Source organism: Mirounga leonina, unplaced genomic scaffold (assembly GCF_011800145.1).
Source record: "Mirounga leonina isolate KUSES-001 unplaced genomic scaffold, KU_Mleo_1.0 Mir_114, whole genome shotgun sequence".
NCBI classification, from domain to species: Eukaryota; Metazoa; Chordata; class Mammalia; order Carnivora; family Phocidae; genus Mirounga; species Mirounga leonina.
In genome coordinates, this window is record NW_023270265.1 from 1,753,626 (window position 1) to 1,780,111 (window position 26,486).

The 26,486-nt window shown below is 41.0% G+C and overlaps 4 protein-coding genes across 12 annotated transcripts in view; 1 reads left to right on the plus strand and 3 right to left on the minus strand.

Annotated features, from left to right (window-relative positions):
- Positions 1 to 11,061, plus strand: part of FAM149B1 (family with sequence similarity 149 member B1) — a 79,714-nt gene extending 68,653 nt beyond the window's left edge. For 3 of the 4 annotated variants that reach the window (XM_035021417.1, XM_035021427.1, XM_035021434.1), the window contains 6 exons: positions 977 to 1,083; positions 3,940 to 4,164; positions 6,079 to 6,199; positions 6,450 to 6,575; positions 9,392 to 9,470; positions 10,955 to 11,061. In XM_035021417.1, the coding sequence (XP_034877308.1) occupies positions 977 to 1,083; positions 3,940 to 4,164; positions 6,079 to 6,199; positions 6,450 to 6,575; positions 9,392 to 9,470; positions 10,955 to 11,028 (732 nt within the window). In that variant the 3' untranslated portion in view covers positions 11,029 to 11,061. The remainder of the gene's footprint in view (positions 1 to 976; positions 1,084 to 3,939; positions 4,165 to 6,078; positions 6,200 to 6,449; positions 6,576 to 9,391; positions 9,471 to 10,954) is intronic. The other variant, XM_035021422.1, reaches the window with a different exon arrangement.
- Positions 223 to 17,845, minus strand: DNAJC9 (DnaJ heat shock protein family (Hsp40) member C9). 2 transcript variants are annotated; one of them, XM_035021484.1, is made up of 5 exons: positions 17,278 to 17,845; positions 16,964 to 17,104; positions 16,154 to 16,408; positions 13,868 to 13,951; positions 223 to 1,265 (listed from the first exon to the last, which is right to left on the minus strand). In XM_035021484.1, exons 1-5 carry the CDS (start codon positions 17,455 to 17,457, stop codon positions 1,158 to 1,160), a joined length of 768 nt encoding a protein of 255 aa, XP_034877375.1. In that variant the 5' UTR covers positions 17,458 to 17,845; the 3' UTR covers positions 223 to 1,157. The 2 variants fall into 2 exon arrangements, with proteins under 2 accessions (XP_034877375.1, XP_034877374.1); XM_035021483.1 differs by lacking the exon at positions 223 to 1,265 and adding an exon at positions 11,964 to 13,508.
- Positions 17,846 to 18,057: 212 nt separating this feature from the next.
- MRPS16 (mitochondrial ribosomal protein S16) lies at positions 18,058 to 21,723 on the minus strand. Its single transcript, XM_035021512.1, has 3 exons — positions 21,490 to 21,723; positions 20,786 to 21,046; positions 18,058 to 20,101 (listed from the first exon to the last, which is right to left on the minus strand). Exons 1-3 carry the CDS (start codon positions 21,500 to 21,502, stop codon positions 19,968 to 19,970), a joined length of 408 nt encoding a protein of 135 aa, XP_034877403.1. The 5' UTR covers positions 21,503 to 21,723; the 3' UTR covers positions 18,058 to 19,967.
- A 1,110-nt stretch (positions 21,724 to 22,833) lies between these two features.
- The window catches only part of CFAP70 (cilia and flagella associated protein 70), a 122,145-nt gene continuing 118,492 nt past the window's right edge, over positions 22,834 to 26,486 (minus strand). For 4 of the 5 annotated variants that reach the window (XM_035021384.1, XM_035021388.1, XM_035021395.1 and 1 more), the window contains 2 exons: positions 25,627 to 25,728; positions 24,822 to 25,107 (listed from right to left, as the gene is read on the minus strand). In XM_035021384.1, the coding sequence (XP_034877275.1) occupies positions 24,886 to 25,107; positions 25,627 to 25,728 (324 nt within the window). In that variant the 3' untranslated portion in view covers positions 24,822 to 24,885. Of the gene's footprint in view, positions 23,131 to 24,821; positions 25,108 to 25,626; positions 25,729 to 26,486 lie in introns of those variants that run through there. The other variant, XM_035021391.1, reaches the window with a different exon arrangement.

Genomic DNA, 26,486 nt, shown 5'->3' on the forward strand with positions numbered 1-26,486 from the left:
TGTTACTTGTGACAAAAAAAAAAAAAAAAGGGCAGGGAAGAGGGCGGGGGCATTCTAATCCTTGAGCCATGCTCATCAACCCTGGGTTTTACTACCAGACCTAGTATTTGCTTTGGTGGTATACTGGCCTGATATTGTCCTACTGGATTTACAAATGGGTTATTTAAAAATAAAATCAGCAAGGCCCATCCATATCTTACCACACTGGAGAATTAACCAGGTGAACTAATGTTCCTTTGGTGGTAATAACACTGCTAACATGCTGAAGTGGTCTATGGGTTAGGTAGCCTAAGTTATGAATAATTAACTTAAATGTTTCTGGCTGTTAATGACCAAAGGAAAGAGAAGCATTAATTCAGATATTCCTGAAAGAAACTAGGAGGGAAATGCATGCTATGGCCGAGGAGATGACCAGAAAGGGCACGGCTGACTGACAGAGAAAATCAACAACACTCCAAGGTGGCAATGTCAGGCCACAGAAGATTAAATCCTGCTAGCACTAGAGCTTTTGCTAACAACTGTCTTCAGAATTTAGGTTATGACTGATAGCTGACTGCTCCAGGGGTAGTGAAAGAGAAAGGATGTTTGTGTAGAGCATAAGACAGTTTGACGGTAAAAGAGATTATGTCAGAGTTTACTCTTAATTGTTTCTATATTTGTTCCATATTTTTTCTTCTTAGGTTTTCTTTCCTAATATAATGTAAGTAATGATAGTAATGAAGTTCTCGCTCTCCTATCAGAGTGGCTGTTAACTGCTTTCATCTCAGTTGATCAGGCTTCCCCGACCTGCTGTCCATCTTGACAGTGGACTTGGGGTCCCAGCTGGGCTACTGGCCAAAGACGTTACAAAAGTTAAGGCACAGGAGAAAAATGTACAGATGATCTAATTTGAAAATATTAACTTTTGGCGAAGTTGGGAAACCCAGCAAGCGTCTTCACCAACCAGTAACAAGTAACATTTTCCTTTGACATATAGATGAATCTCTGTCAAGCAGCAAGTGGTCATCAGCCAAATGTGAATGGTCTCTTGGTTCATGGGATGCCTCTACAGCCAAGAAATCTCTCCCTAATGGACAAGCTACTGTAAGAAGTGTAAAATTTTAATAGACTCTAGAATTTACATAGATCACTGAGAAATAAAAGGAAAGCTAAATCAGTTAATCATCATGCATATATTGAGTACCTACCAAGCAACTACAGAGACATCTGGGGAGTAAAAACATCTCAGGGAAATGGTTTCCACCCTCAAGGAGCTGATAATGTAACTGGAAAGAGAAGACACACACGGGTAAAAAGAGACTTAACCATATAGGGCATTGTTGTGACTGAATGTCAAGTGTGTGGTGCCCAGACTGAATGCATGAAATCCGAAAGAAGGGAGACATTTGGGTGGGTAACTATAGTATGAATTTTTCCTTCAAAGATGGGAGTTTGGATAAGCAGAGAAGAGCAACAAGACTATTCTAGGTAGGAGGAGTGGTGTGGGAAAAGGTCTGGAGACAAAAAATACAAATTATTTATTTATTTATTTATTTATTTATTTATTTATTTTAAAGATTTTATTTATTTATTTGAGAGAGAGAGAAAGAGAGACAGAGAGCATGAGAGGGAGGAGGGTCAGAGGGAGAAGCAGACTCACTGCCGAGCAGGGAGCCCGATGCGGGACTCGATCCTGGGACTCCAGGATCATGACCTGAGCTGAAGGCAGTCGCTTAACCAACTGAGCCACCCAGGCGCCCAAAAATACAAATTATTTAGAAGAGAAAGCAGACCAATTTTTTTCATGTGTTTGTTTCAGAATTTTTATTTATTTATTTGACAGAGAGAGACACAGCGAGAGAGGGAACACAGCAGGGGGGGTGGGGGAGGGAGAAGCAGGCTTCCCGTGGAGCAGGGAGCCTGATGTGGGGCTCCTTCCCAGGACCCCGGGATCATGACCTGAGCCGAAGGCAGATGCTTAACGACTGAGCCACCCAGGTGCCCCAAGACCAGTTTTGCTATAGTAAGAAAAGGGATAGGTCAGAATTTTAATGCTTCTGACCAAAGATCACTGACAATCTTTCAGAATTAAAATATATCGTGGTGTGATGAGTGGGGAAGAAGACTATGAAATTAATGAAGGTTGAGACCAGACTGTACGGTTTTGAATGCCATGTTTTTGAGATCCATTCATGTTGTTGCATGTGGCCTTTTCTTTTATTGCCAAGTAATATTCTATTTTAAGAACACACCACAATTGTTTTCTGTTCTCCTGTTAATGAACATTTGGGGTGTTTCCAGGTTGTGGCTCTTATGCATAAAGGCACCATAAACATTCTTGCATGGGTCTTTTTTGTGGCCCCGTGGTCTATTTTTCTTGGGTCAATATGTAGAAAGTGTCAAAGGATAGGTAAGTGTATGTTTAACTTTATAAGAAACTGCCATACAGTTTTCCAAAGTATGCCATTTGACACTCCCACCAATGTATGAATTTCGCTAGGGAGCACACTCATTTAAGTCAGGAATCTTAAAGATAGATTTTACAGCAGAAGAACAATAGACTGGATTGAAGCAGGGGGAACTGAAGATAAAGAGTCTAATATAGGAGTTCAAGCATGAGCTACTAAAAGTCATACTCAAGTTGTTGCAAAGGATAAGGGAATGGAATATTTTAGGAGATACTGTAAAAGAAATCAGATTCTATAAAAACAGAAGAACCAAAGTCAACTCTGAGATCTCAAAGCTCAGGGCAAGCTTGTTGTAGGGTAAAGATAAATTTGGTTTGGGGTGGGTTGAGTTTACAGTGCCAAGCCATCTCACTGGAAACATGGAAAAGGTCAGATTTGGAGGTTGATCTAGAAGTTACCGGGCTAAAGGTGATAACTGAATCCAGAATTATGAATGAGCAGTCCAGAAGACAAGACAGGCGTAGAGCAGCTAAGGCCTAAAGCTTCTGTCATAGAAAGCAGTTAGGGTATGTAAAGAAAAGGCTAATAAGTGAATGGTTACGGAGGCAGGTAGACCAGCACGGTCTCTTGTGAGTAATGCATAAGGTTTAGCTCCATTTCGTGGTGGGTATTTTCCCTTCAAAGTCCTCCAAACACTGAGGTATATTTTGCACTACAGGATACCAAAGTGGCCTCAAAGTTTGAGGACCTTGCTGAAAGCCAAAAGAGCATGTGGCAGAGCTTAATTCTTTCACTTTCCCCCCATTTCCTTGTCCAAACACTATTTCTCAGGTGTCTTACAATGCAAATATCTCATCCGCCTAAAAAACAAAAACAAAAACCTGAATCTGTAGGACAAAGTTTAAGCTACTTAGCTGTTTGGACATGGCATTCTACTTACCAGAGTACTTCCAGAAAACTGTTGTATTTCAGTTGCTTATGCAGATAGGAATCTACTGTAGTCCCAGTGCCCTGCACAGCACGAGGCTCTGGGACCCTTTGCCTGCTTCCAGGTTTCCAAGGAACCCAAACCCCTACCCCTGAAGGCTCCAACGAGCTCAGCATTTTAATCTTCGAGTGGGAGCCACACTGGTGCCACACTGCTCCTAAGCAGTAATTATTTGCCTTTCAACGAAGTCTTTCCTTCAGCACAAAGAATGCCTCAAATATGGTAGGGATCTCAGTCCCTGAGGTGAACTCTGGGAAGCACCCTAGAGCAAGTAATCTTCAGGTCAGCCCTCACTGTAACTGAAGAAGTGACTGTCATGGCAGTGAATAATGGACTTGCTTTCCCAAATCTCCATTCTAGTAAATTACCTGTATGACTAAAATTATGTCCTTCTTTTAAGAACACATTCTCATGCCTGAGCTAGATTACATGACTTGTATAAACTAGGTTACTTACTTTTGGTTTTTTCTCCCTTAAATGTATTGTAGAGTCTAAGCCTTTGAGTCCTGTTTCCCTATACAGAGCAATGTTGATTTCATTTTGAGTTTCTGATTTGGCCACTAGAGATCTCGATGACAAGTTACTTACGAGACCTGGATCCAGTACCATCCTTTCAACTCGAAATTGGCCAAATCGAGCCTTGGAGCTTAGTACATCGGCTCTGTCATACACAGTGCAGTCTGCCAGGAGACGCAATCCCCCACCACGTACCCTTCGTCCCATCAGCACAAGCCATTCATGTGCTGGAACGCCAAGACCTATGGAAGAAATCCTCAGGGGATCCCAAGTGTAGGTTTCTAAAGTGGAATTTTTGGAAACTGTGGTAAAACTAATGAAGAATTTTATATAGAGAATGAATATAAATATAAGGTTGAAATATGTGTCTAGAAACTAATCATTACATATTCTCATGATGGACTACACCCTGGTTTAAATCCAACAGAGAAAGAAATATAGTTAAATCTGAATAAAATTCAGATACTGGATCTTTCTGTTAATTTAGCTAAAGATTTTTACTTCTACAACAAAATGTTGGCTAGAATACTTCAGTGACACTTATCGAAGAAATAAGATATATGTGTCTTATCAAACATTTTCCTTAGTGAGTACATGCTCAGTGAAATTCATTCCCAAACAAGTTAACTCTCCTTTAATACTTTTCTGTACCACTGGGATCTGCTTATTCCACTGACAATGATAACATTTTAACCTCAGATAAGTATTTGTCTATATACTGGGAAAAATATCCTTTAGCACTTCTTAGGAAGTAACACTAACCATATTCTCTTTCCTTTTCCCATCCTTAATTCACTTTGAGCTTTGTCATGCAAAAAATACTTAGACGCCTACTTTTTTAAATAAAGTTCTTTCATTAGTTGCTGATTCACAAAACATCTTAGGATGTTTGATTCTAAAACTATGATCAAGGGTATGAGATAATATAGCTTAACTATGTTTTGAATTCAGCTTCTTAATCAAGCACCTCACTATACTTCCCTCCCAACATGTTATTTCTTGACTTTGATTTTTCATCTTGTTTTAATTTATCCCAATAGATTCACTAAAAGAGATGTCCATAACGCCCAAAAAGCTTTGTCAGGACACCAGAGTTCTTCTCACCTACTCACTATTTTATTATGTTGATGTTGGTATTGATATAGTTATAGATTCACTTATTTGAGGATAAGCAGTCTTGAAGTATAATTAATCTCTCATACCTTCTGACAGTTTCTTCAAAGTGGAAACAAGTTACCTTGTTTCTTCTGGGACATGAAAGTATCATTGATTTCCAGGTACTGTCTTGAATATGCGTAATGCTACAAACTGGAAGGAAAGTTTAGGAATTTTACCTGGGAATTATAATTACAGCAGTCCCCCCTGACCAACAGGGGATATGTTCCAAGACCCCCAGTGGATCCTGAAACTGCCGAGAGTACCAAACCTTATATATACTATTTTTTCTTATACATACATACCTATGATAAAGTTTAACCTCAAAATTAGGTATGGTAAGAGATTAACAATAATAATAAAGTGAAACAATTATAATAATATACTGGAATAAAATTTATGTGAATGTGGTTTCTCTCGTATCTTCCTGTACTGCACTCACCCTTCTTGTGATGTGAGATGATAAAATGCCGACGTGATGAGATGAAGCAAGGGGAGTGATGGAGGATTGTGATGCAGCACGAGGCTACTAGTGACCTTCTGACAATATGTCAGAATGAGGATCATCTACTTCTAGACACCAGTGACCATGGGTAACTGAAATCATGGAAAGCAAAACAGTGGATAAGGAAGGACTACTGTTATTAGTGAAAAGGACAACCAAAAGGCCCAGAACTGTGGAGAATCCACCAGATGTGAAATTACAAACCCTTAATAGGTTAACACCAAAATGGTGTAACACCAGATAGGGAAAACTGTTTTTGTCCAGCTCTCTGTGAGACAAAGGGTCAACTTCTGCTGTGTGCCCAGGATAAAGTTTCAACAAAAATCATAAAGTATTATGAAAACCTCCCCCCCAAACTGATTTTCCAAAATCCTTTCACTGAGCATGCTTTACTTAGAAACACAGGAAGCTTAAAGCATTCTGTACATGACATTAAACTCATCTCCCTCATTCGACTCTAATCAGTTTGCTTGTATTGTTTTAACTTTATGCTTTCTTATCTTGGTGTTTGCTGGTGGGATCTGCAGCCCAGTAGCCGCTGAATCGCTCTCTCCCTCACCAATGCCCCTGAGTCGAAACAATCTGCTGCCCCCTATCGGCACAGCTGAAGTGGAACACTTGAGCACTGCTGGGCCACAAAGGCAAACGGTAGGTCTTTCTCCTATTGCCTTTATATGTGCTTATAAAACCTCAGGGACAGTAATTCTGCAGGATCCATGTTCTGGAATTAACTTATACTATATTTTGTCGAAAGTACAAACTGAATCCTAACTTTATAACAATGGAATTGGGAGTTCCTCGGCCTGCAGTTACCATGCCTACTTGGGTTGATGTAGGACATACACAGCTCTGGCTACAAATTGTTTAATGGTTTCTGTAATTTTTGTCTTCCCTGCAGAAAACCCATGGTGACTCCAATCGAGCTCGAAGTGCAGTGGTGGATGAGCCCAACCATCAGCAGCCCCAGGAGAGACTCCTTTTACCTGACTTTTTCTCCAGGCCCAACACAACTCAATCATTTTTGGTAGTGACATACTTCCTCTATGGTCTTGACAGTTGGGGAAAGAAAAAAACTAGTTTGGCAGACTTAAGATTTCACATAGTGCCTTAATCAACTCCAAGAATAAAAGCGGAGGCTCTTAACGATAAAAATAGTGTAGTAAGTACATTTCATTGAAATTCTAACTGGTCTCTGACATTCAAATAGAATTTAAAAAAAGGTAATAAGATAAAATGAAGAATAAGGTAAAATGACTTATACATGTCGCAAATTTTAAACAATTTAAATTGTTAAATATTAAATACTTCTGAGAATAAGCAAAACAATGTTAAACTCCAATACATCAAATCAGTATAACTCATTCTCTAACACTGCTCTTATGGAGTTACACCAAAAGTGGTATCAGATTATGCTGTGGACTGATGGATGGCAAGTCAGGACATTCATTTTTTTAAACTGGTGTTTTGAGATGCTCACATCACCTTACCATTTAATGTGCATTTACTGGCCCTTTTACTTTTAAGCAAGTAATAGAAAAAGCTTAGTTGGGAGGTTGGAAGTCATGCGCTGACCTTACCGGATTGTAGGCCAGCCACTCAGCCCCACCTCATCTGCTTTGTGGCAAAAGGATTCGAAGAGCCTGGGGAACTGGAGCCGCACTCAGTGCCTAGGAGCCAGGGGCCTCAAATCCTCCACCACTTTTCGGGATGGTGATATCTGAAGCCCACTTATTCCAACTTACAAACCTTGAATTGTATCAGCCTAAAGCACTATACAATTCTCCACTAAAAGAGTGGTGAGAACAAATTAATGGGACAGTTTATTAGTGTCCTAGGGCTACCATAACAAATCACCACAGACCGGGTGGCTTAAAACAGAATATTCTAAGATATTTATGTATTTATGTATTTATTTATTTATTTGAGACCGAGAGAATGAGAGAGAGAGCACATGAGAGGGGGGAGGGTCAGAGGCAGAAGCAGGCTCCCTGCTGAGCCAGGAGCCGGATGTGGGACTCGATCCCAGGACTCCGGGATCATGACCTGAGCCGAAGGCAGTCGCTTAACCGACTGAGCCATGCAGGCGCCCCTAAAACAGAATATTCTATCAGTTCCAGAGCCTAGAAGTCCAAAATCCAGGTGTCAGTAGAACCATGTTCCCTCTCCAGGCTCTAGGGAAGGATGTGTTCTCAGCTCTTCTCGGCTTCTGGTGGTCGCCAGCAGTCCTTGGTACTCCTTGATTTGCAGCCACATCACTCCCAATTTCCGCCTCTGCCTTCACACAGCCTTCTTCCCTGTGTGTATCTGTGTCCAACTTCCCTCTTATAAAGATACCAATCACTGAATTTATGGCTGACCCTAATCTAATATGACCTCATCTTATCTTGATTACATCTGCAAAGATCCTATTTCCAAATAAAGTTACATTCACGGGTTCCAGGTAGACATGAATATTGGCGGGGGCAGGGGATGGGGGACACTATTCAACTCAACAGACCTCAAGATGCTTTATTTAGGGGGCAACTCACCAAAACAGGAGCTAAAGGGAAATGTGAGCATTTCTGATTCTTCCTCAATGTGAATCCTAGAAAGCTTTAAAACCTCTATTAATCTTCTCAAAATTTGATTCAGAGCATTTGTTAAGCAGTGTTTGATGATTATATTCTACAGCTAGATTCTCTAAAACACATTTAATTTTTGGTTGCCTTAGCAATTAAACTAAACAGATGAAGACATTTCAGCTTCTTCTTTTTCTGCTGTTTATAACAAAAGTAAGAATTTCATTCCTTAGCTATTTCTTTCCCAATTTGCTGTCACGCAAAGGGAGATGAGCTGGTAGCTCAATGTAACTAAGTGCACTAGATCCGAGTCCCTGGCTTGGCACTTCTGGACTAGCGCTCTGCTCCTTGGTGTTCTCACCTAGAAAAGGGGTCAGCAAACTACTGTTATGGGCCACTTGGCTTACCACAAAAATTGCGTTTCTGTACATAAAGTTTTATTACAGTAGAGCTGCCATACTCATTCATGTATGTACTGTCTATGACTGCTTTCCCACCTCAACAGCAGAGTTGAGTAGTTGCAACAGTATGTACCACAAAGCCTAAAATATTTACTGTCTGGCCCTCTAAAGAAAAGAAGTTTGGTGACCCCAATAAAAAAAGATGGGGCTTCACCAGAAAAAAATTCCTGAAATCTCTTGATAGCAGTTCTCTGACAGGGAACGGAGAGGAATGTTTTTTATTCCAGAAGCACCAGCAGGATGGCATTGACAGCTTTTTTTAATATTTGCATTTCAATATTTTAGCCACGTCTTAAAATCTTTAAATTCCTTGAGGTAATTTTGAAATGTTTCATATTGAGTCACATCTCAAGTATGGAAGTAAAGTCATGCGTATTTCAATGTTGCTGAAAAGGCTCCATTCTGTTGTTTTAAATAGTACAGTCTAAATTAGATAAAATTCCCTTGGCAGCCAATTAAAAATGCTTAGAATATTTAAATATTCTGAATAATATTCTAAATTTAATATTTAAATATTAAACCATATGCATTTTTTATAAGTGCTAAGATTTTCTTAAAGACATATTAATAAAGTTTTAGAACTTAAAGTTAGAAAAACAACTTAATTTTTTACAAGTTAACAAATGGTTTTGTGGGCCTCTGGCTTGGAATTTTTTACTGAAAATACAAGAGTGTACTCAGCCAACTTGTCCCTCAGATTGTCAGACAATGCCATTTACATGGTTGTCTGATTTCAAGGTTTTTCCTTGTAAACCTACTAACATATTATTCTTTGGGAGAAGTCACATCATAAGAAGTGTGTCATCTTTTCTCTTTTGCAGCCAGATACACAGTATCATCATTTGTGTGCTGTTGAGTATCCTCATCAGGCCCGACCTGGTAGGGGATCTGCAGTGAGAGGTAGGACCATGGTTTTTATTTTACTACGATGTGGCTATGTTAAGACCCTGCCTTTGTTTTCGATGTTTATTTTCCCTTCCTCCAGATTTTATTACATTTTGTTTCCCTACATCTTTGTAATTCACCTCAAATTCCTTTTGGAAATGGGATAATAATAAAGATAGAGGAGACCTCTATTGCTCAGAGCCAAGTTCCAGATTTGTTTTCCCATATGTAAATTAACTTCTCACCACTCTGGCAAAGTAAGCTACCTTTTTTTTTTTTAATCTAAAAAGTTGAAGCTAAGTAAGTCATGTTTATAACATTCAAACACTGCATGGATTTTATTATGTTGGCAAAATCCATATTGCTATAGAATAAACCGCTGTGGTCAGTTAACCTGCCAGGCCAAGGTAAAAAAAATTCAAAAATGTCAAGACATGCTGAGTCTGAGTCCATCCCATTAATTTTTTATTTCTAAGTCATATTCTATAGATTGTATTTTCACACGAGGGGAGAAAATTTAAGGGTATCTTAATTCTTCCTATAATGATAACATTCACGACCATCAGGGTCCTTCCCATGTTGTAGGTGAAATCAGAAGTATTAAGCAGTTGAAATATTTCCTGTTAATAAGATTAATCCACAAGTTACATCAAAAAGTAATCTGCCTCAAACCATCTCTGTCATCCAAGTGAATTCTCTTGTTCATTTCCTGTTAGCATTGTTTGGTAGTCTCTGAATGCTTTCCATGGATTCTTTCTTGGATTAGTCCTCATAGAGAAGCAATGCTGAGCTAGAGTTAACTACATTCAGCCTTGTTGACAGTCGTAACATTTAGATAAGTCAAACAGACATATTAGTCCTTTTTAATCAGTAGCCTCTTCTCTAATAGTTCATTTTTTTAAAAGATTTTATTTATTTAAGAGACAGAGAGAACACAAGCAGGAGGGAGGGAGCAGAGGGAGAAGTAGACTCCCCACTGAGCAGAGAGCCCAATTCAGGGCTCAATCCACGACCCTGGGATCATGATTTAGGCCGAAGGCAGATGCTTAACCGACTAAGCCACCCAGGCGCCCAGTGGCCTCTCCTCTAAAACTAGATTTCACTTGGGCTTAGGTCATGATCCCAGGGTCCTGGGATCGAGCCCCGCATCGGGCTCCCTGCTGGGCGGAAGCCTGCTTCTCCCTCTCCCACTCCCCCTGCTTGTGTTCCCTCTCTCACTGTGTCTCTCTCTGTCAAATAAATAAATAAAACCTTTAACATAAATAAATAAATAAAACTAGATTTTATATCTTAATACAGTTTTTCTGGTTTTAAGTGATAAAATAATGCAAATGTGGTTTTTATTGCCTTGATGAATATATACTTTACTACTTAGTCCCAGTCTCCAAATTTAAGTCCGACTGATAACTGGAACAAAAAAGCCCTTAGATATGAACTTGAGATTACCAAATCTAGAATGTCTACTAATGTTACTCTATGATGTCACCTTTGTCTGACAGGTCCTCACTTACATGGGTCTACAAAATCTCAAAACAGAGGTGGACCAGTCTCTAGAACCAGGCAGGCACCATAGGGCAAATGAGAAGAACCTGCTTCAGGCTGCAGGCAACACGTGAGAAAAATTCATGGTCAGTGTTCAGTCATCTTGTGATGCAAAGCTTGTATACAAGAGACAACTTAAAACCATCTTCATGAAGTGTTAATCTGATATAACTGAGAAAAAAAGAGGATCCGCCAAAGATTACATGGATACTGTTTCCCTCTCCAGTTCCTATCTTCTTTCAGCATAAGTTAACCTATTCCATTGGACTTAAAATTTGTACCCAAAGATGTAACAAATGAATAATTATCCCCAAAACTCATGTTGTCTGTTAACAATGATCAGCTCAACTATTACAGGATTCTATGAGACTATACATACACAAAAAGCAGCAAATAATGGTTTGATAACATTATCACTGGCTTTAGAATATTTCTGCTTGTATGAATTTCTGGAGAGTTGTACTCATTTTTAAGGCATGTTTAGGAGACAGAGCTGTCAAAAATCTGAGTTACTCATCAAACAGATGTCATTCCTAACTTTCTCTTTAGATGCCCAATCTTATAGGCAAAGAGACATGGAAGGGCTAAGTTAACTAAAGACATAAATGTGGAGCACTGGTATAAAGTAACTTATTAGTAAGTCATAATGTATATATATTTTCAGATAGGACAGCTCAACCTCACAAGGCCTGCTTCCTATCAAGATTATGCTTCTTTTCTTCTTAAAAGACCTTAGTGGTCATATATTCATATATATATAATATATATATATACTATTAAACTCATCTTACCAGATTTTCTCCTTAAACTCTAAGTAAACAAAAAATTTATAGAATCTATTGGTGATCCAGCAATACCTTAACATTTCAGAAACTCTGGTAATTAGTTTAGTATAAACATATCCTAATAGCAGAAGAATAGAACTTCAGCATTCTTCTGATTTCACTATGGACCTTTTTTGGAGGACATTCATAAAGGCAGCAGTGGTTTTAACTATGGCTTCAATTTATTTTATTTAAATTTCATTGAACTTTAATTTACTGTAAATCTTCAGAGTGGATAAACTCAAATAATTATAAATAGGGGTAATTTTTTTATTTTATCTAAGTGTACTAATGCTATCATATGAAGACAGATGCTTCAAAACAACCTGCATTAAATTATACTTTAATACAATTAAGGAGTATTTTTTAACCTGTTTGTAACCAAACTAAAAATGTGTCATGTGCTTACCTCAGATAAAGTATCATACATAAAACTCAGTAACAGAAAAGTTGTTATATATTCAATGCCATATGCATAAAAGTCTATAACTCAGAGACTTTTATCAGTTGCCAAAAAATGTCCATATATTCCAATGTGTACATACCAATTTGACTAAATGTAAGTAAACATCTCTATACCATTCTCACAAATCAATACCATGAGTGCATGATAACAAACCACTGGATCAAGATGGCCTGCCTTCGAAAGTTAAGAGAATCAGAAGGAGCCCTTAAGCAGTCATTTAGCCCAACCAACTCCCTCACCCTTTTATAGATGAGGCAACAAGTTCAAACAAGGTCTGCGACCTGCTTAAGGACAGACTTTCAACAGTTACAGGTAGGACAACTTCTCTTTATGCTACTTAAATCCGGCTACCTACTATAAAGCTGACTTGGTTTACTTTTCTCTCTTCTCTGAACACCATTCATAGTTTTTCTAGATCATCGTTAAATGATCACTGAGATCATTTAAAAGGCCCCAGAACTTAACAGTCATTTTTAACTTGTTTATTTGATCATGTGTGAGTCTTACAAAGATGTCTGAAGTAATCTCAACATCTGTTTCTCCTATATTTCAAACAAAGAGTACAAAACCTGGCTGAATAAAACAAAAGGAGAGAGGATCTATTCAAGATTAAAATGAAAGCAAACTGGCAAATATTTGAAAGACACATGTCCAGCAAGGGCTCTGAAAGCGTTCTAGCTAGGTAGAGTTACTGTTCTAATAAACACAACACCCTGAATACTCCAGAGCTGTGCGCACACTCCCGCATGGCAAAACAACAACTGCTGAAGGCAGTATGGGACAGACCCACATCCCAGATAAGAGTTCCTTGTACAGAAGATCCACAGACGCAAGCACTGCCAGGAAGTATACCACTCTCCTCCATTCCCTCAAAAATCACCAAATTCCTTCATGCAGGACCTCAAAGAATGTCAGGGGATTTCTAAGACTACGAAAATCAGGTTGAGAGATTCTGCTTGGTTTACAGAATTGAGCTGAATAATTGAGCCTGGAAAGACAACTTTTTTCAAGGGAGGGTTGACTTTTGTCTTCAAATCTTGACTGTATCTTGCCTACGATGGCACCAATTAACACCTAAAGTCTTTTGAAGAGAAAATTCCATTATTTCTTTTCTTTCTTGAGAGGCGTTTTTTTCCCTCCTCGTTTAGAAGGTTTGCAGTACTTTGCTTCCATTTGAGCCAGAAAATTGTCCATTTCTTTTTGCCGATCCTTTTGTCTGCTCTGTTTAAGAAGTTAAAACACAAGCTTTCAAAACACAAGGCTATCCAGAGACAAAAATACTCAGTGGTTGCCAGAGGCTGGTGGAAGGGAGAACAGGGAATGACTGCTAATGAGCAAGGGGTTTCTTTTTAAGGTGACAAAAATGTTCTGGAATTAGTGCTGTTCTACAACCTCATGAAAATGCTAAAAGCCACTAAATTATGCACTTTAAAAGGATGAAAACATAGTACATGACTTATGTCTTAAAAAAAGAAAACAAAACACCCACAACACTATACACTATAAAGAAAGTATTAGCAGTAGGAATCAGAACACAAAAGAAGTAGTGACAACCTTCAAAGAAAACCTGCCAAGCTTACCTGAATGACTGCTTTCAAGTTTACTCCTTCATCAAGGCCCAACTCCTTCCTGCTTATTTCTGCTTCTTTAGCCTCTTCCTGAGCCTAAAACAGAAACTCATGTTAGACTCCATGGCAACCTAGCATATACTAAAAATATACCCTTTCCCAAAAGCAAATCTATGGTAAGAACCTTTCAATCTGAGGATTATATAGATTAAAAAAAACAACAAACCACAATTACATAAATATGTCATTCATTAAAAGACAACACTGCTGAGAGCATGCAGTAGATCCTCTGATTCCAATGAGCATTTCTGAGTTTTCCCCATTTTTACGAGCTAGGGGTAGCAAGTAGTTTAGTATTCATAAACCACATGGTGATAAGAATGAAAACAAAATGCTAGGAGAGGGAAGGTCATTTAACCAAGGATGCCTTCAAAACTGTTGCCAGGATACAGGCATCTCAAATTCCTCTCCTCTGGAAACCCACTCTTTAACTACATGTGACTGGTGGCAGCCTTGAGAGTAACCCTGGTTTAAAATTTCCAAGTAGGGCGCCTGGGTGGCTCAGTTGGTTAAGCGACTGCCTTCGGCTCAGGTCATGATCCTGGAGTCCCGGGATCGAGTCCCACATCGGGCTCCCTGCTCAGCAGGGAGTCTGCTTCTCCCTCTGACCCTCCTCCTCCCTCTCATGCTCTCTCTCATTCTCTCTCTCGCAAATAAAATCTTTAAAAAAAAATAAAAAAATAAAAAATAAAATTCCCAAGTAGTCAGAATAAACACTAACAAGTTCAGTTATAACCTTTCTTTACCTAATTTCAAAGCCACCTTCTTCTGCCAAATTTTCCTTAGGGCACTGATTCCAAAATACCACAAGCACACCTTGGGAAAGGTTAATGACTTTGTTCTTTCTTTCAGGGCACCAACACTATATAATAGATCCCAAACCCCACTAAATTTTCTGAATAGCAATGAATACTATTAATGCTAGGAATACTAATACATTAGAATTTTGTTATTCCAATAAAAAGTGTTTCCATTGTCTACTTTCAGTCCTTGTATTCAATTTAATACTGTATACCCACTCCCCAGGTTTGCTAGAGTCGCTAAAAACGATGCCATCCACCTGCCCCCAACTCTAGGAAAGTTTCTCAAGCTAATAGCCTATTAATGGATACAGCTGTGCTCAGTTCACTGGAGAAAATGATTACCAACTTAAACTGTAAGAGTGGGCCTAAACAGATGTGCCCTATGAGCCAAAATGACTTTTTTGTTTAAAGTAGGCTCCATGCCCAATGTGGGGCTTTAACTCATAACCCTGAGATTAAGAGTCACATGCTCTACTGAGTCAGCCATGCACACCCTCAAAATGATCATCTTGATACACATTCCACTTTGCCACACACACACCCCCCACCCCACCCAGCTTTCCCCTGTATCTTGTATCAAAACTGCAGACCTACCTCCACCTCCAATTCAGCCATAGAAAATAAGGCACCCACCTCAGGTACCCACCAGACATCTAAAATCTTACACTGCTCTCCACTGAGCTCCCACTAGGAAAGCCAGGTTGAGGCAATGGTTACTTGAGTACCAGTCTGGTCTTCCCCAAAAGACCAGAGAAACAGATGCTTGCTGTGAATCCACTCCCTCCCAGACCTTCAGCTGTCTGTCCTTAAGCTCTTTTTCCCTGCCATCATCCCTACCCTCACCAACTCCACAGTTTAATAAGATACAGAAGCCACAATTCTTGATTATTCACAAGTGTTCCTCTCCAAGTGTGTTTGGGAAGACACTTTCACCAAAATAAACTAAACCATTTGTTTAGAAATGTGTATTCTGGGTCCAATTCAAGAATCAATCTGGACAAGAACAAAAGAAAAATCTGTATTAACAAGGCACAGTCCAAAAAAAGAAAGTTTTAGTCACCCTCTCCCCATCTCTTAACCAAGTGAGAACCACTGTCCACCCTATGTATCTGGGCTCCATTACTTTATTTCTTGAGGAAAGCCTTGACAAAGCTAAAGAACTGGCCCACGTAAAGAGTATTTCAGTGTTATTTTAAGATGATATTAAACAATCCACCTAGCAAAATCCTTGAGCACAACATAATAGGGAAAAAAAGTTTCTCTTAATGAGCTGGTATGCTCATTTTATTAGAAAAGAAATGAGTTAACCCTTACTCTCTTCTCGGTAATCATATTTTTATTATTGTAAATACCCTCACATTCTTTTTGGAAGCAATTAAGATACAAAAAAAAGCATTCAAAATGCAAGATATAAAAAAAGCATTCAAAATCTTACCCTCCTTTTCCTTGCATTCATCTTTTGCTTCGATTCTTTGACAAAGGCATTATAGGATGGGATCTCGCCAGCATCAATGGCTTGCTGAATAATGTTCCTTATCCTGGGTTCTTCTGTGTACTGCACACACAGCACAGACTCCATGATCTGATCTATGTCACCCTTGAAATCCAAATAGGCCTGTTTAATATCCGCCAGCTCTTCTTCAGAACCTTTGTATGTCTTTTCAAAAGCTTGAATGTCTTCTAGAGATATCTGAATAAGAGACATATGCTATAACTCTGAAAATTTTAAATAAAAAGTATACTAGTAAAGACAGATGTAGGTGTTGAAATGTTTCTTCCCAAATACAATAGTTGCTTGAGTTGAAATTACTGCAAGGAGCCTCACTTTCTATGCCAAAGCTTTTCCAGCGTTCTCCCAACCTTCACAACTACTAAACTACAGACCTGGAAAATTTAAGGGAAGTTTCCCAGAAAAACTCAAGACTTACAGGTGGATATGTAAAATGAAGCATTACCTTATAAAATATTAAACCACCTGTTCCCCTACAATCGCTTTACATCAACAGGAAATTAAAGACCCATTTCAGTAAAAGTATGTGTGTATGTTTAACGGTTAAACAGACTTATTCTTCTTCAAAGCTAGCTGTAGGTTATCTCCCGAGGAATACTTCCACGTATGTCATTTTAAGATGAACAAATTCCTCATTCCTACACAACACAAAATGCAATACCTTGAAGGCATTCAATAAACGTTTCTTGAATGAATAACGGGAATAATCACAAAGAAATTTCCAGAGTCCTCTACCTTTTTAAAAAGTAACCTCCAATACGTCTCCCAGTCCCGATCTTGGTTGAGCACATCAGAATCTTCGTCCACTGTTCCCTGCTCATCGTACAATGCTCTCTGTTCTTTGTCGCTCAAAACAGAATAGACTTTCCCGAGGATCTGCGGGTTAAAAGCATCCAAAAGTCACCTTTGCATCCCTCACTGAAACCGCGCTGCGAGAAATAAAGATTAGAAAACACCAGGCCAGGTTCGGCGCACTCCGCCTAGGCGGGGCCTGGCGGCCAGATGATCGAGAGAAACCCAGGCGGCCAGTGGAGCTGGGGCTCGCGTACCTGGAAGCGGCGGGTGGCGTCCTCTTTGTCGTCGTCGCCGACCCGGTCCGGGTGCACCCGCAGAGACACCTTGTGGTAGCCGCGTCGGACCTCGCCGTCCGAGGCCTCGCGCCGCACGCCCAACACTCGGTAAAGGTCGGCGGTACCGAACACCTCCTCGCACAGCTCCAGCAACCCCATAGCCAGCAGGGATAGGGAGCGAGAGGCAACCTCCGCAGAAACCGCCCGTCCCAGCGACACCGGCTAGAGCTCCAGACTGCCCCCTTTTCCCGCGCAAAAATACCCTGTGCGACTGCGTCACAAGAAGCGCCGAATAGGCGTGGCCACGACGTCGCACTTTACGGCGGCTGCAAAACGAGGGCGTGGCCAGAACTTAAGCGGAGACCCGAGCAACCGCGAGAACTTCCTTGTGTGTGGTTAGCGGGGGATCCGGTGCCACGATGCCCTCCTCCCCTTACTCAAAAAATCTGGCACTTATCTTCTCACCAGTTTCCCAGTGCATAAGTTCATTCAATATATGTCAGGTCCATATTACGTCGAGGCTATACATTGCTGTTTTGCCTTTTTTTTAAAGTAAAAAACAGCATAACATCGGCATTTGGCGATTTCACATGGTTCAACATCGTTAAATAGATTTGTTCTTTTTCAATGATCCTGACAAGAGTACACAAAACTCTAAGATCCGATAATTTTGCAACCTACAGGTTGGGACTCCTAGGTAAGTACTTTCCTAATTCCTGCAAAAAAAAAAAGCGTAAACAAAGGCGCAAAATACTGATCTTTTAAAAACTGTAACATTTATTACAGAATCATTCCCAATCATCTTCCAGTTCTTTTTTTTTTTTTTTTAATTTTTTTATTTATTTGAGAGAGAGAATGAGAGACAGAGAGCATGAGAGGGAGGAGGGTCAGAGGGAGAAGCAGACTCCCTGCCGGGCAGGGAGCCCGATCATCTTCCAGTTCTTAATCACCTTTCACTTTGGTTAAGATGACATGGCCCAAACCCTCATCTGAGTAAAAATAAAGCTGCTGAAGCAAAGGCTTTTTTTTTTTTTTTTAATGAAGAGCTAGGTTTGAGCATGTTGGATTTGAGATGATAGCAACATAAACTAATGCTATCAACTAAGAGATGGTGAGAAACTGTGTCAGGAAATCTAGAGCAAGGCTAGAGCTAGAGAAAACTGGATTATCAGGAACAGGATGCACTCACACAGGAAGCATGTGTATACAGATCACAGAGTAAGGATAGACCAGGGAACAAAGTGAATACTTGAGTTGGCAGAAACTCAATAGCTCAAAATAATACCTTACCTTAACCCATTTCCCAGCAGTTCCCTTTACTGGTCAATACTTTTCATAATCATTCTTCTTTGCTCTACCAATTAAAGCTTATCCAAAGACCTTAAACTCTCCAGAGTATATTATCATCTTTAACTTCCAGAGTTCCCATGGTTTTCATAGCATTTTTCTTTCCCAGATCCATGATCAGATCCACAATCTAATCCAGGTAGTCAGTTCTTCTCAGCCTGCCCTGCCTTCAAAATCCCCTCAAAGCAAGGGAGGCCAACCAGTGACAACTTGGGAGAGACTTGACCCCATAATGAGGGTTGTTCTCAATATATAAAACCCAGAAAACAAAGTAAGTTGGTACACTGATAGGGCTTTAGTGTCCCTCTATAAACTCTATATCCTAGTCTTATGCCAGATTTGAAATTGTATTACCCAGAGTGTGCACTAAAATCCTCTGATCATGATTGTTTTTGTCCCGCAGTTCTGGTGAGGCAGATATGACATTTTGGACTTGGGGCACAGCCAGTCATTTATATTACCAAACTCATGACACCTAAACCTCATTTCTATCACTGGCTTTTTAAGTGGACTTCTGAAAAGCTCCTCATCTTTGCTCATCTCACACCCACCCTGCCGCAGACAATGGAAAGGGCTCTCCAAGTATGCATATTGGGGTCTGAACCTTAGCTCTGCCCAAATGAAAACAGATGGCGTTGGGCAAGTTTCCACATCTGAACCTCAGCCTCCCATCAATAAAATGGAGTTTTACCCACTTTCATGACACCTAATAATCCTCACGAATAGCCTTACTTGTAAAGGGTCAAGAATGTATGAACGTACTCTTCAGTATTACCTTTCTTCCAGTTTCTCATTCTTAAAAAGTATGCTATTATAGCCTAAAAGTTCATTAAAAAAATCTACCTTTGTAAATTTGATATTATGGGTCAAACAAGACAAAGTAACTCTACAATGACATATATACATACATTAAGCAAGCAAGCAAGCAAAGCAAAGTAACTGTGTTCTTGAGCTAGTGGGATGACTAAGGAAGGAACTTCACAGATGGACCATGGATAGACTTGCTGGGGGCTTTCAAACAGGGAAGTATTGGAAGGCAGCAGACTGTAAAGTTGTCTGAGAGATCCAGGGCCCAACCCAAAATCCAACACACCCCAGAGCTACTGTCTTTTCCAGATGAAGGCTAAAAAAGCTAATCAGTACCTAGACCCAGCTCTACATCAGAAAGAACAAATTTCTCCCTGAGTCCAGTTCAGGACAGGCCAGAAGAGCATGGGTGACTCAGGAAACTCCATTTATTAACCTCCAAATCTAATAAAACTAAGAGCTCTGAACAAGTGTTTTAAGTGTTGACCTTTCCCCCAATGCTCTGCTCACTGAAGTCAGCTCATTTTTGTTTCTGTAGCCTCTGTATCTGTTTTCTGAGATGCTAAGAGGACTTCGCGTGCCCGTTTCCTTCGCAGCCTCTCAGCATTTGTGATCATCATGGGATGCAGAGGGAAAAAGCCAGAAAGACCTAAAAGCAACAGGATTTTCATTCATTATAACATGATATAAGCCAATGTTTCCCTGGGAACTTAGCCTCACAGAGCTGAGGTCTAACAGAGACCTGACTTAAAGCACGGATTTAAAACATGCTCCTCTTTCACCAAACTGTCATATCTCTTCCCCTAAGTCCCTCCCCTTCATTTACTACAAGGAGATAATGGACGTTACTTCCTAAAGCTAATGCCCTTATTTGAAAAAAAGATAGGGGCGACTGGGTGGCTCAGTCGTTAAGCATCTGCCTTCGGCTCAGGTCATGATCCCAGGGTCCTGGGATCGAGCCCCACGTCGGGCTCCCTGCTCAGCGGGAAGCCTGCTTCTCCCTCTCCCACTCCCCCTGTTTGTGTTCCCTCTCTCGCTCTGTCTCTGTCAAATAAATAAAGTCTTAAAAAAAAAAAAAAGAAAGATAAATGGACAGATAGCCATTCAAGACACACTATTCCTATTTTCAGTACAAAATCCCATTCACCCATAAAGTCTCATAAAAGAGTCCACAACAGGGGTCTCCAGTCAAAATGACAATTAGATCACAACTTCAGCTTTCACTCTAGCCCTGAGCAGCCTAAGGTAATGAAAATCATTCTTAAGTCTTATCATCCTGAAACTGACTTCACCTTAAAATCCCCTCAATGAAGTAAGGCTAGAGCTGAGTTACCCAGAAGCTTCTCCACAGGCTTAGAGAGGTGGGCCCCACAGCCGATCCAATGCCGGATCCGGTCTAGGTTGAGAGCAACGATTTTCTCTCCGTGACTGTTGGGCAGTGGATCATAGGAGCCCAGCTGCTCCACGAAACGGCCATCCCTGGGACACTTGTTGTGAGCAGCCACAATGCGGTAGAAAGGCCGGTTGGTACAGCCACTCAGGGCAAGGCGGATGGTTAAATGGCCTCCGCGGTAGGCTTTGCACAGGACAGTAGCTGTAGAGAAGTAAGTTAACACACAAGAACCGAGTACATAAAATGGGCAAAATGAGGTACATAAACCAAGCCCCTTCCTCAACTGAAACATCCTTACATCCAATCAATCACTGTCAACCCGGTTTAGATAGTATATTCTTCGTGAAACTCCTCTCATGCACTTCAGCCAGAAATGACTACCTCCTCAATCCGCTCAACACCAGCCTGCCATTTAATACGTCTGTGACCACGACCGAGCCTCAGCTGCCTAGTCTATAAACCGAATGCCATTTGTCTCATAAATCGAGGAAGGATTAAGTGAGAAAAACCTGAGGAGAGGGACAAACGTAAGGCAGTGTGGTTGTTTCAGGTTCGGGTTGCCTCCAGCTCGCCTAGGAGAGCTGCTTCATCGGGTCCCACACGCCCCCCCACCGTCTCTCGCGACCGCCCGGAAGAGCACTCACTGAGCTGGACCATGGTGCAGCCGGCCTGCGCCGAGGCCTGCGCGCCACTTGCCACGCCTCCCAGGGCGCTGCCGCCCGCCACCGATCAGCTCTACGGCCTCGGCGGGGAGGGCGGCGGGGGGGGGGGTGCGGAGGAAGAACGCGGAGAAGTCCACTGCGACACCCCTGACCTCACCACCCGTCCACCCAAGCCCTAGCGCCCCGGTGCAGCAAGCGACGACTCCGCCCGCCCCGGCCCTTCCGCTTTCCCGCACCTACACTTCCCACAATGCAACGCCGTGAACCCTAACGTACCTTAAACTGCCGCAAAAAAGGCGCGCTGCAGTTTGCGTGCAGCTGGGGGTCCTAGTGCGATCCGGACTGTGTGGGTGTTCTCCGCCTGCTCTGGACTGTGGGTTTCTGACGAAGTGAGGAATATTGGGAGAATCCCAGGGAGCGGCCAGAAGTGCTTAAGTGTTGCACAAATCCATCCTGCACCTGTTAGAGCCGAAGCGCAGTGCTGAAAACTAGCTGAAAAGGAGCTGTGCTGCCCCTAGGAAGCTCACAGTCAAGTGGGGAGACGCTGAGTTTACACCGGAGTCAGTAAAGGTGGTCACTACACAGTCCTGGGGGAGCAGAGGACAAGGTGAACCTGATACTTGCTCGGTGCCTCAGGAAGACTTCATAAAGGAAGCAGCGTTAGAACCAAGACTATACACGGACTATAAATGAACGTAGGTTTTATTTTATTCTTCTTGTTTATTAATATGCCTCCACATTCCCTCCTGTTCTCCCGCCTCCCTCCTATTCTCTGCACCCTCTTTAAAAAATTAAGAGGAGTCTTTAGTCCTAGTTTTGCTATGGAGTGATCCAGGAGGACAGGAGTGAAGTATGGTTCCTTTGTCATCTTTAGCCCTAGAATACTGGCCTCAGTTGAGAGGAGTTTTGCATCTATTATAAGTTAATGGACTCTTCTTGGAGCCCTTGTGATTTAGATCCATGAAGATACCCGTGGTTAGAGGTAGTCAGTACCTCCACCTTCAGCAAAGACTTCTCTGTTCAGCTCTGTTCACCGCTGGATCTAGAGGGTCTGGCCACACCTAATATGTTTGTCCTAATACAGTGACCCAGCATAGCAGTCTTCCTTTAGGCCCACCTTAGAAATTGATGCCTTAATTCTCAAGTTCCAGGAAGTGAAACTAGCCAGAGACCTTAGCAGTTGACTTCCAGGAATGACTTGATAAGTTTTTACCAGAAACCATAATAACCCACTTTACTTTAATTATGTAAATAAATAATTATATTCTTACATATACCTCAGTAGACCTTAATTAACTCCAGAACCACACTGATGAATTTTGAATCTTTTTCATTTTTTATTGTCATTCAGTTTACTGTCAACCTGTAAAATATCCAGTAACAGCCATCCAGTAAAATAGCCAATGGAAATAAATGAATGGGTTTCTGTTTATGGTATTTTCCATCCCCAGGCCTCATATGGTGAAATGTCCAGGGCTTAATCTCTCTGGGAAGGAAAGGAGCTCAGAGTCCCACACAGAATATTCTTCAGCTGGAAGGATGTCAGAAAGATGGATTTCCAAAGCCAACCGTCTCCTGTACCATGTGGATCTCTGCAAGCAGAGCCTTATCTTTTAGTTTCAGCTGCATAAGAAGAAGGAAGGAGCGCATACATATCATACCTGATATACCTATGTGGAGACCCCTCATTTACTGGGACACAGTTAAAGAATATAGTTCCTTGGCTTGAAATTGGGCTCTTCTTATATTCCCTATTCATTCCCTATTTCACGGTAACTCCGTTAAAAGATCTCAGAACGTTGTGCTGATTACATGGACATGTTCACTTTATGAAATTTCAAGTAGTATGAACATTTACAATTTGTGTATTTTTTTGTTAAATAACTTTAATAAAGTGTTTTTAAAAGAATTCACATTATCACCCGGTCTGTCTTGACTACAGTATTTCAGTTTGTCAAGTCACAGGAATCAAAGACACACAAAACAAAGATATTAGATCTGAATTTATTTTTAGCCTGTAGATGTGTAGTAGAGATAGCTAGTTGCCTACCGAATACGCACTCTCCTTTCTTTGTAACAAAGTCTTCATTTCTTTTCAGGGCAGGAATGCAGCCAGCTAAAAAACTCCATTTCCTTCTTCCCTTAGAGCTGGGGGTAGTCTTATGACCAATTGTGGCCAATGAAATGTAAACCTTCCTCTGGAAATGATTTTATCATCAAATACTATGTACATGTGAATTAAACATCTTTATTTTTCATGAGTAGACACACCATGTTTCAGGTGTACAACGTAGTGATCTTAAGTCTGTACATTACGCTGTGCTCACAAGTATAGCTACCATCTGTCACTACACAACACTATTACAATACCATTGGCCATATTCCCTATGCTATATCTTTTATCCCTATAAAGTCATTGCTTCTTAAAGGGAGGTGAAATAGCTAGCATGTCCTCTTTGTTCTTTCCTCCCTTTTGTTCTTTATTGTGCCTGAAACATGTATATGGTGGTTTGAGCTACCATGCCTGTCTTGCAACTATAAAGGATGGGAACTGCATGCTATGATTGGTGGAACAGAAAGATAGAGTTTGGGTCTCTGGTGACATGGTGGAGCTCTAGTACCAGCCTTGGGCTTTTCATTAGATGAGAAAAATAAAACTAATTTGTTTAAGCCACAAATTAAGAACTGTAATTCATAGTAGAATAGACCAGGGGTTGGCAGATTACTGTTCATGAGCCAAATCTAGCTTGCTGTTTTTGTTAAGTTTTATTTGAAACACAACCATGCTCATTTGTTTATGTATTGTCTATGGCTCCTTTTGCACTACAAGGGCAGAGGGTAATAGACAGAGACAGTTTGGCCCACAAAGCCTAAAATATTATTTTGCCCTTTACACAAAGTTTGTTGACCTATACCTTCAGTCTACAAGTGAGGAAAATGAGGCTCAAAGAAGTTAACACAGTAGAGTTAGTGGCAAAACTAGGACCATAATTCAGGTCTACTGACTCCCTGGCCATCTGTCTTTCCATTAAACCAAAATCTCTAAAGAGGTAGGAACCCCCCCCCCCCCCACCAACACACACTCGTGTTCTCTCTCTACCTCTGCTCTCTCTCTCAAATAAATAAATAAAATCTTAAAAAGGGGGGTTGGTGCGCCTGGGTGGCTCGGTTGGTTGGGTGTCTGCCTTTGGCTCCAGGCATGATCCCGGGGTCCTGGGATTGAGCCCTACATGGGGCTTCCTGCTCAGCAGGGAGCCTGCTTCTCCACCTCCCTCTGCCCTCCACCCCCAGCTTGTGCTCTCTCTCTCTCTCTCTCAAATAAATAAAATCTTAAAAAAAAAAAGAGGTAGAAAAAAATCCCCCATAGTAATATGTGGGTTATTCCAAACCCAGCAGCCCTATGATAATGGCAAAGATGGTAAGAAAAGCCTTTAGAAAAATATTCACATCATGAAATGATGGAATGCTGTAAAGTCCTGAATTCAGCCAGCATCTTCTTCCCAGTTTCCCAACCTCAGTACAGTACAAACAGCAGAGGCCTCTGCATCGTACCTTCATTGTGTACTTATAGGCCTGCTCCGCTTCCAGTTGCCGTCCAGCCTGAAAAAAAGAGCAGCACCTGGTGATAATGACATATTATAAACCTTATAGTGGGAAAGTACGTTGCCACAACCATTTCTACCAAAAGAGAGGACTCCATACCTTCTTTTTTTTAAGTTTTTTTTTAAGATTTGTATTTATTTATTTGACAGCACAAGCAGGGGGAGCGGCAGGCAGAGGGAGAAGCAGGCTCCCTGCTGAGCAAGGAGCCCTATGTGGGACTCGATCCCAGAACCCTGGGATCATGACCTGAACCAAAGGCAGATGCTTAACCAACTGAGCCATTCAGGCATCCCTAGAATCTCCTTTCCAGACAAACACGTGAGTGATTTTTGAGCACATTCCAAGTAGCAGCTTCTCAGACTGGGCCTCTCCTTCCTCGTCAGTATAATGACCAAATCTGAAGCTCATTAAACCTCAACTATCATGCATTAATCGCCACCTACCTATCTCTTGCCTCACTTACTTCCTCACATCTTTGCCCTAAAAGGGCACTGTGTAAGGTTAATAAACACTCACTTTCAGGCTGACCAGAGCCAGATATGCCCATACTTCGGCATTGTAGTTGTTCAACGCATTGGCTTCAGAGAGAGCATCCTCAGCCTCTGTGAGCTCCTCCAGCTTGATAGAAAGAGAAAAGTGTGAGTTAAGTCAGAGCAGTTTTCCCTTAAGCCAGCTGGAGTCAGTTTAGCTGAAAACATTATGTCCAAATAACATTGGTAATGTGACCTATACAAACAGTTTTCAACTTTTTAAATTTTTAGCTCAACTTTTTCTTCAAACAAAATTTTATGTGGTAGCCCAATATATGAACCTGTTAAAAGAAGAACTGCTCGGATTAAAAAGCCAAGTAGAGAAATCTGGAGTCCTGCCTGCTAGGCTCTCAACTTACACCCCTCTCTTCCTCCTTCTCTCTACAGCAGTTCCATTAGGGCATCCATGAACCATGGAGCTTCAGGTGCCAGGATTGGAAAACCAGAAGTATTCACTACTGTGCGTGCATCGTTCAGTGATTTCCCCATACACAGTAGGCTATCAGATATATTTGTTGTCAGTTTAGCTGAAAACATTATGTCCAAATAACATCCCTTTCTATTTATTTATTTATTTATTTATTTATTTATTTATTTATTTTTATTTATTTATTTGTTTGTTTGACAGAGCGGGAGAGCACAGTAGAGGGAACAGTAGAGGGAGAGGAAGAAGCAGGCTCCCTGCCAAGCAGGGAGCCTGACGTGGGGCTCGAACCCAGGACCCTGGGATCATGACCTGAGCCAAAGGCAGACGCTTAGCCACCTGAGCCACCCAGGCACCCCTGTGCATTCCTTTCCTAAGGTTAAAGTCCTATTAGCCTGTCAAAATACTAATATTAGTTATTA

Excerpts from the sequence above, each read along its gene's own strand:
- DNAJC9 (XM_035021483.1), bottom strand. The coding sequence starts at position 17,457 with ATGGGGTTGCTGGAGCTGTGCGAGGAGGTGTTCGGTACCGCCGACCTT. Across the intron at positions 13,952-16,153 it reads TGAATGCAAGGAAAAGGAGG|GCTCAGGAAGAGGCTAAAGA; the intron begins GTAAGATTTTGA and ends TTTCTGTTTTAG. Across the intron at positions 13,509-13,867 it reads ACTTGAAAGCAGTCATTCAG|AGCAGACAAAAGGATCGGCA; the intron begins GTAAGCTTGGCA and ends CTTCTTAAACAG.
- MRPS16 (XM_035021512.1), bottom strand. Across the intron at positions 20,102-20,785 it reads GCCTGTGGAGAAGCTTCTGG|GTCTTTCTGGCTTTTTCCCT; the intron begins GTAACTCAGCTC and ends TGTTGCTTTTAG.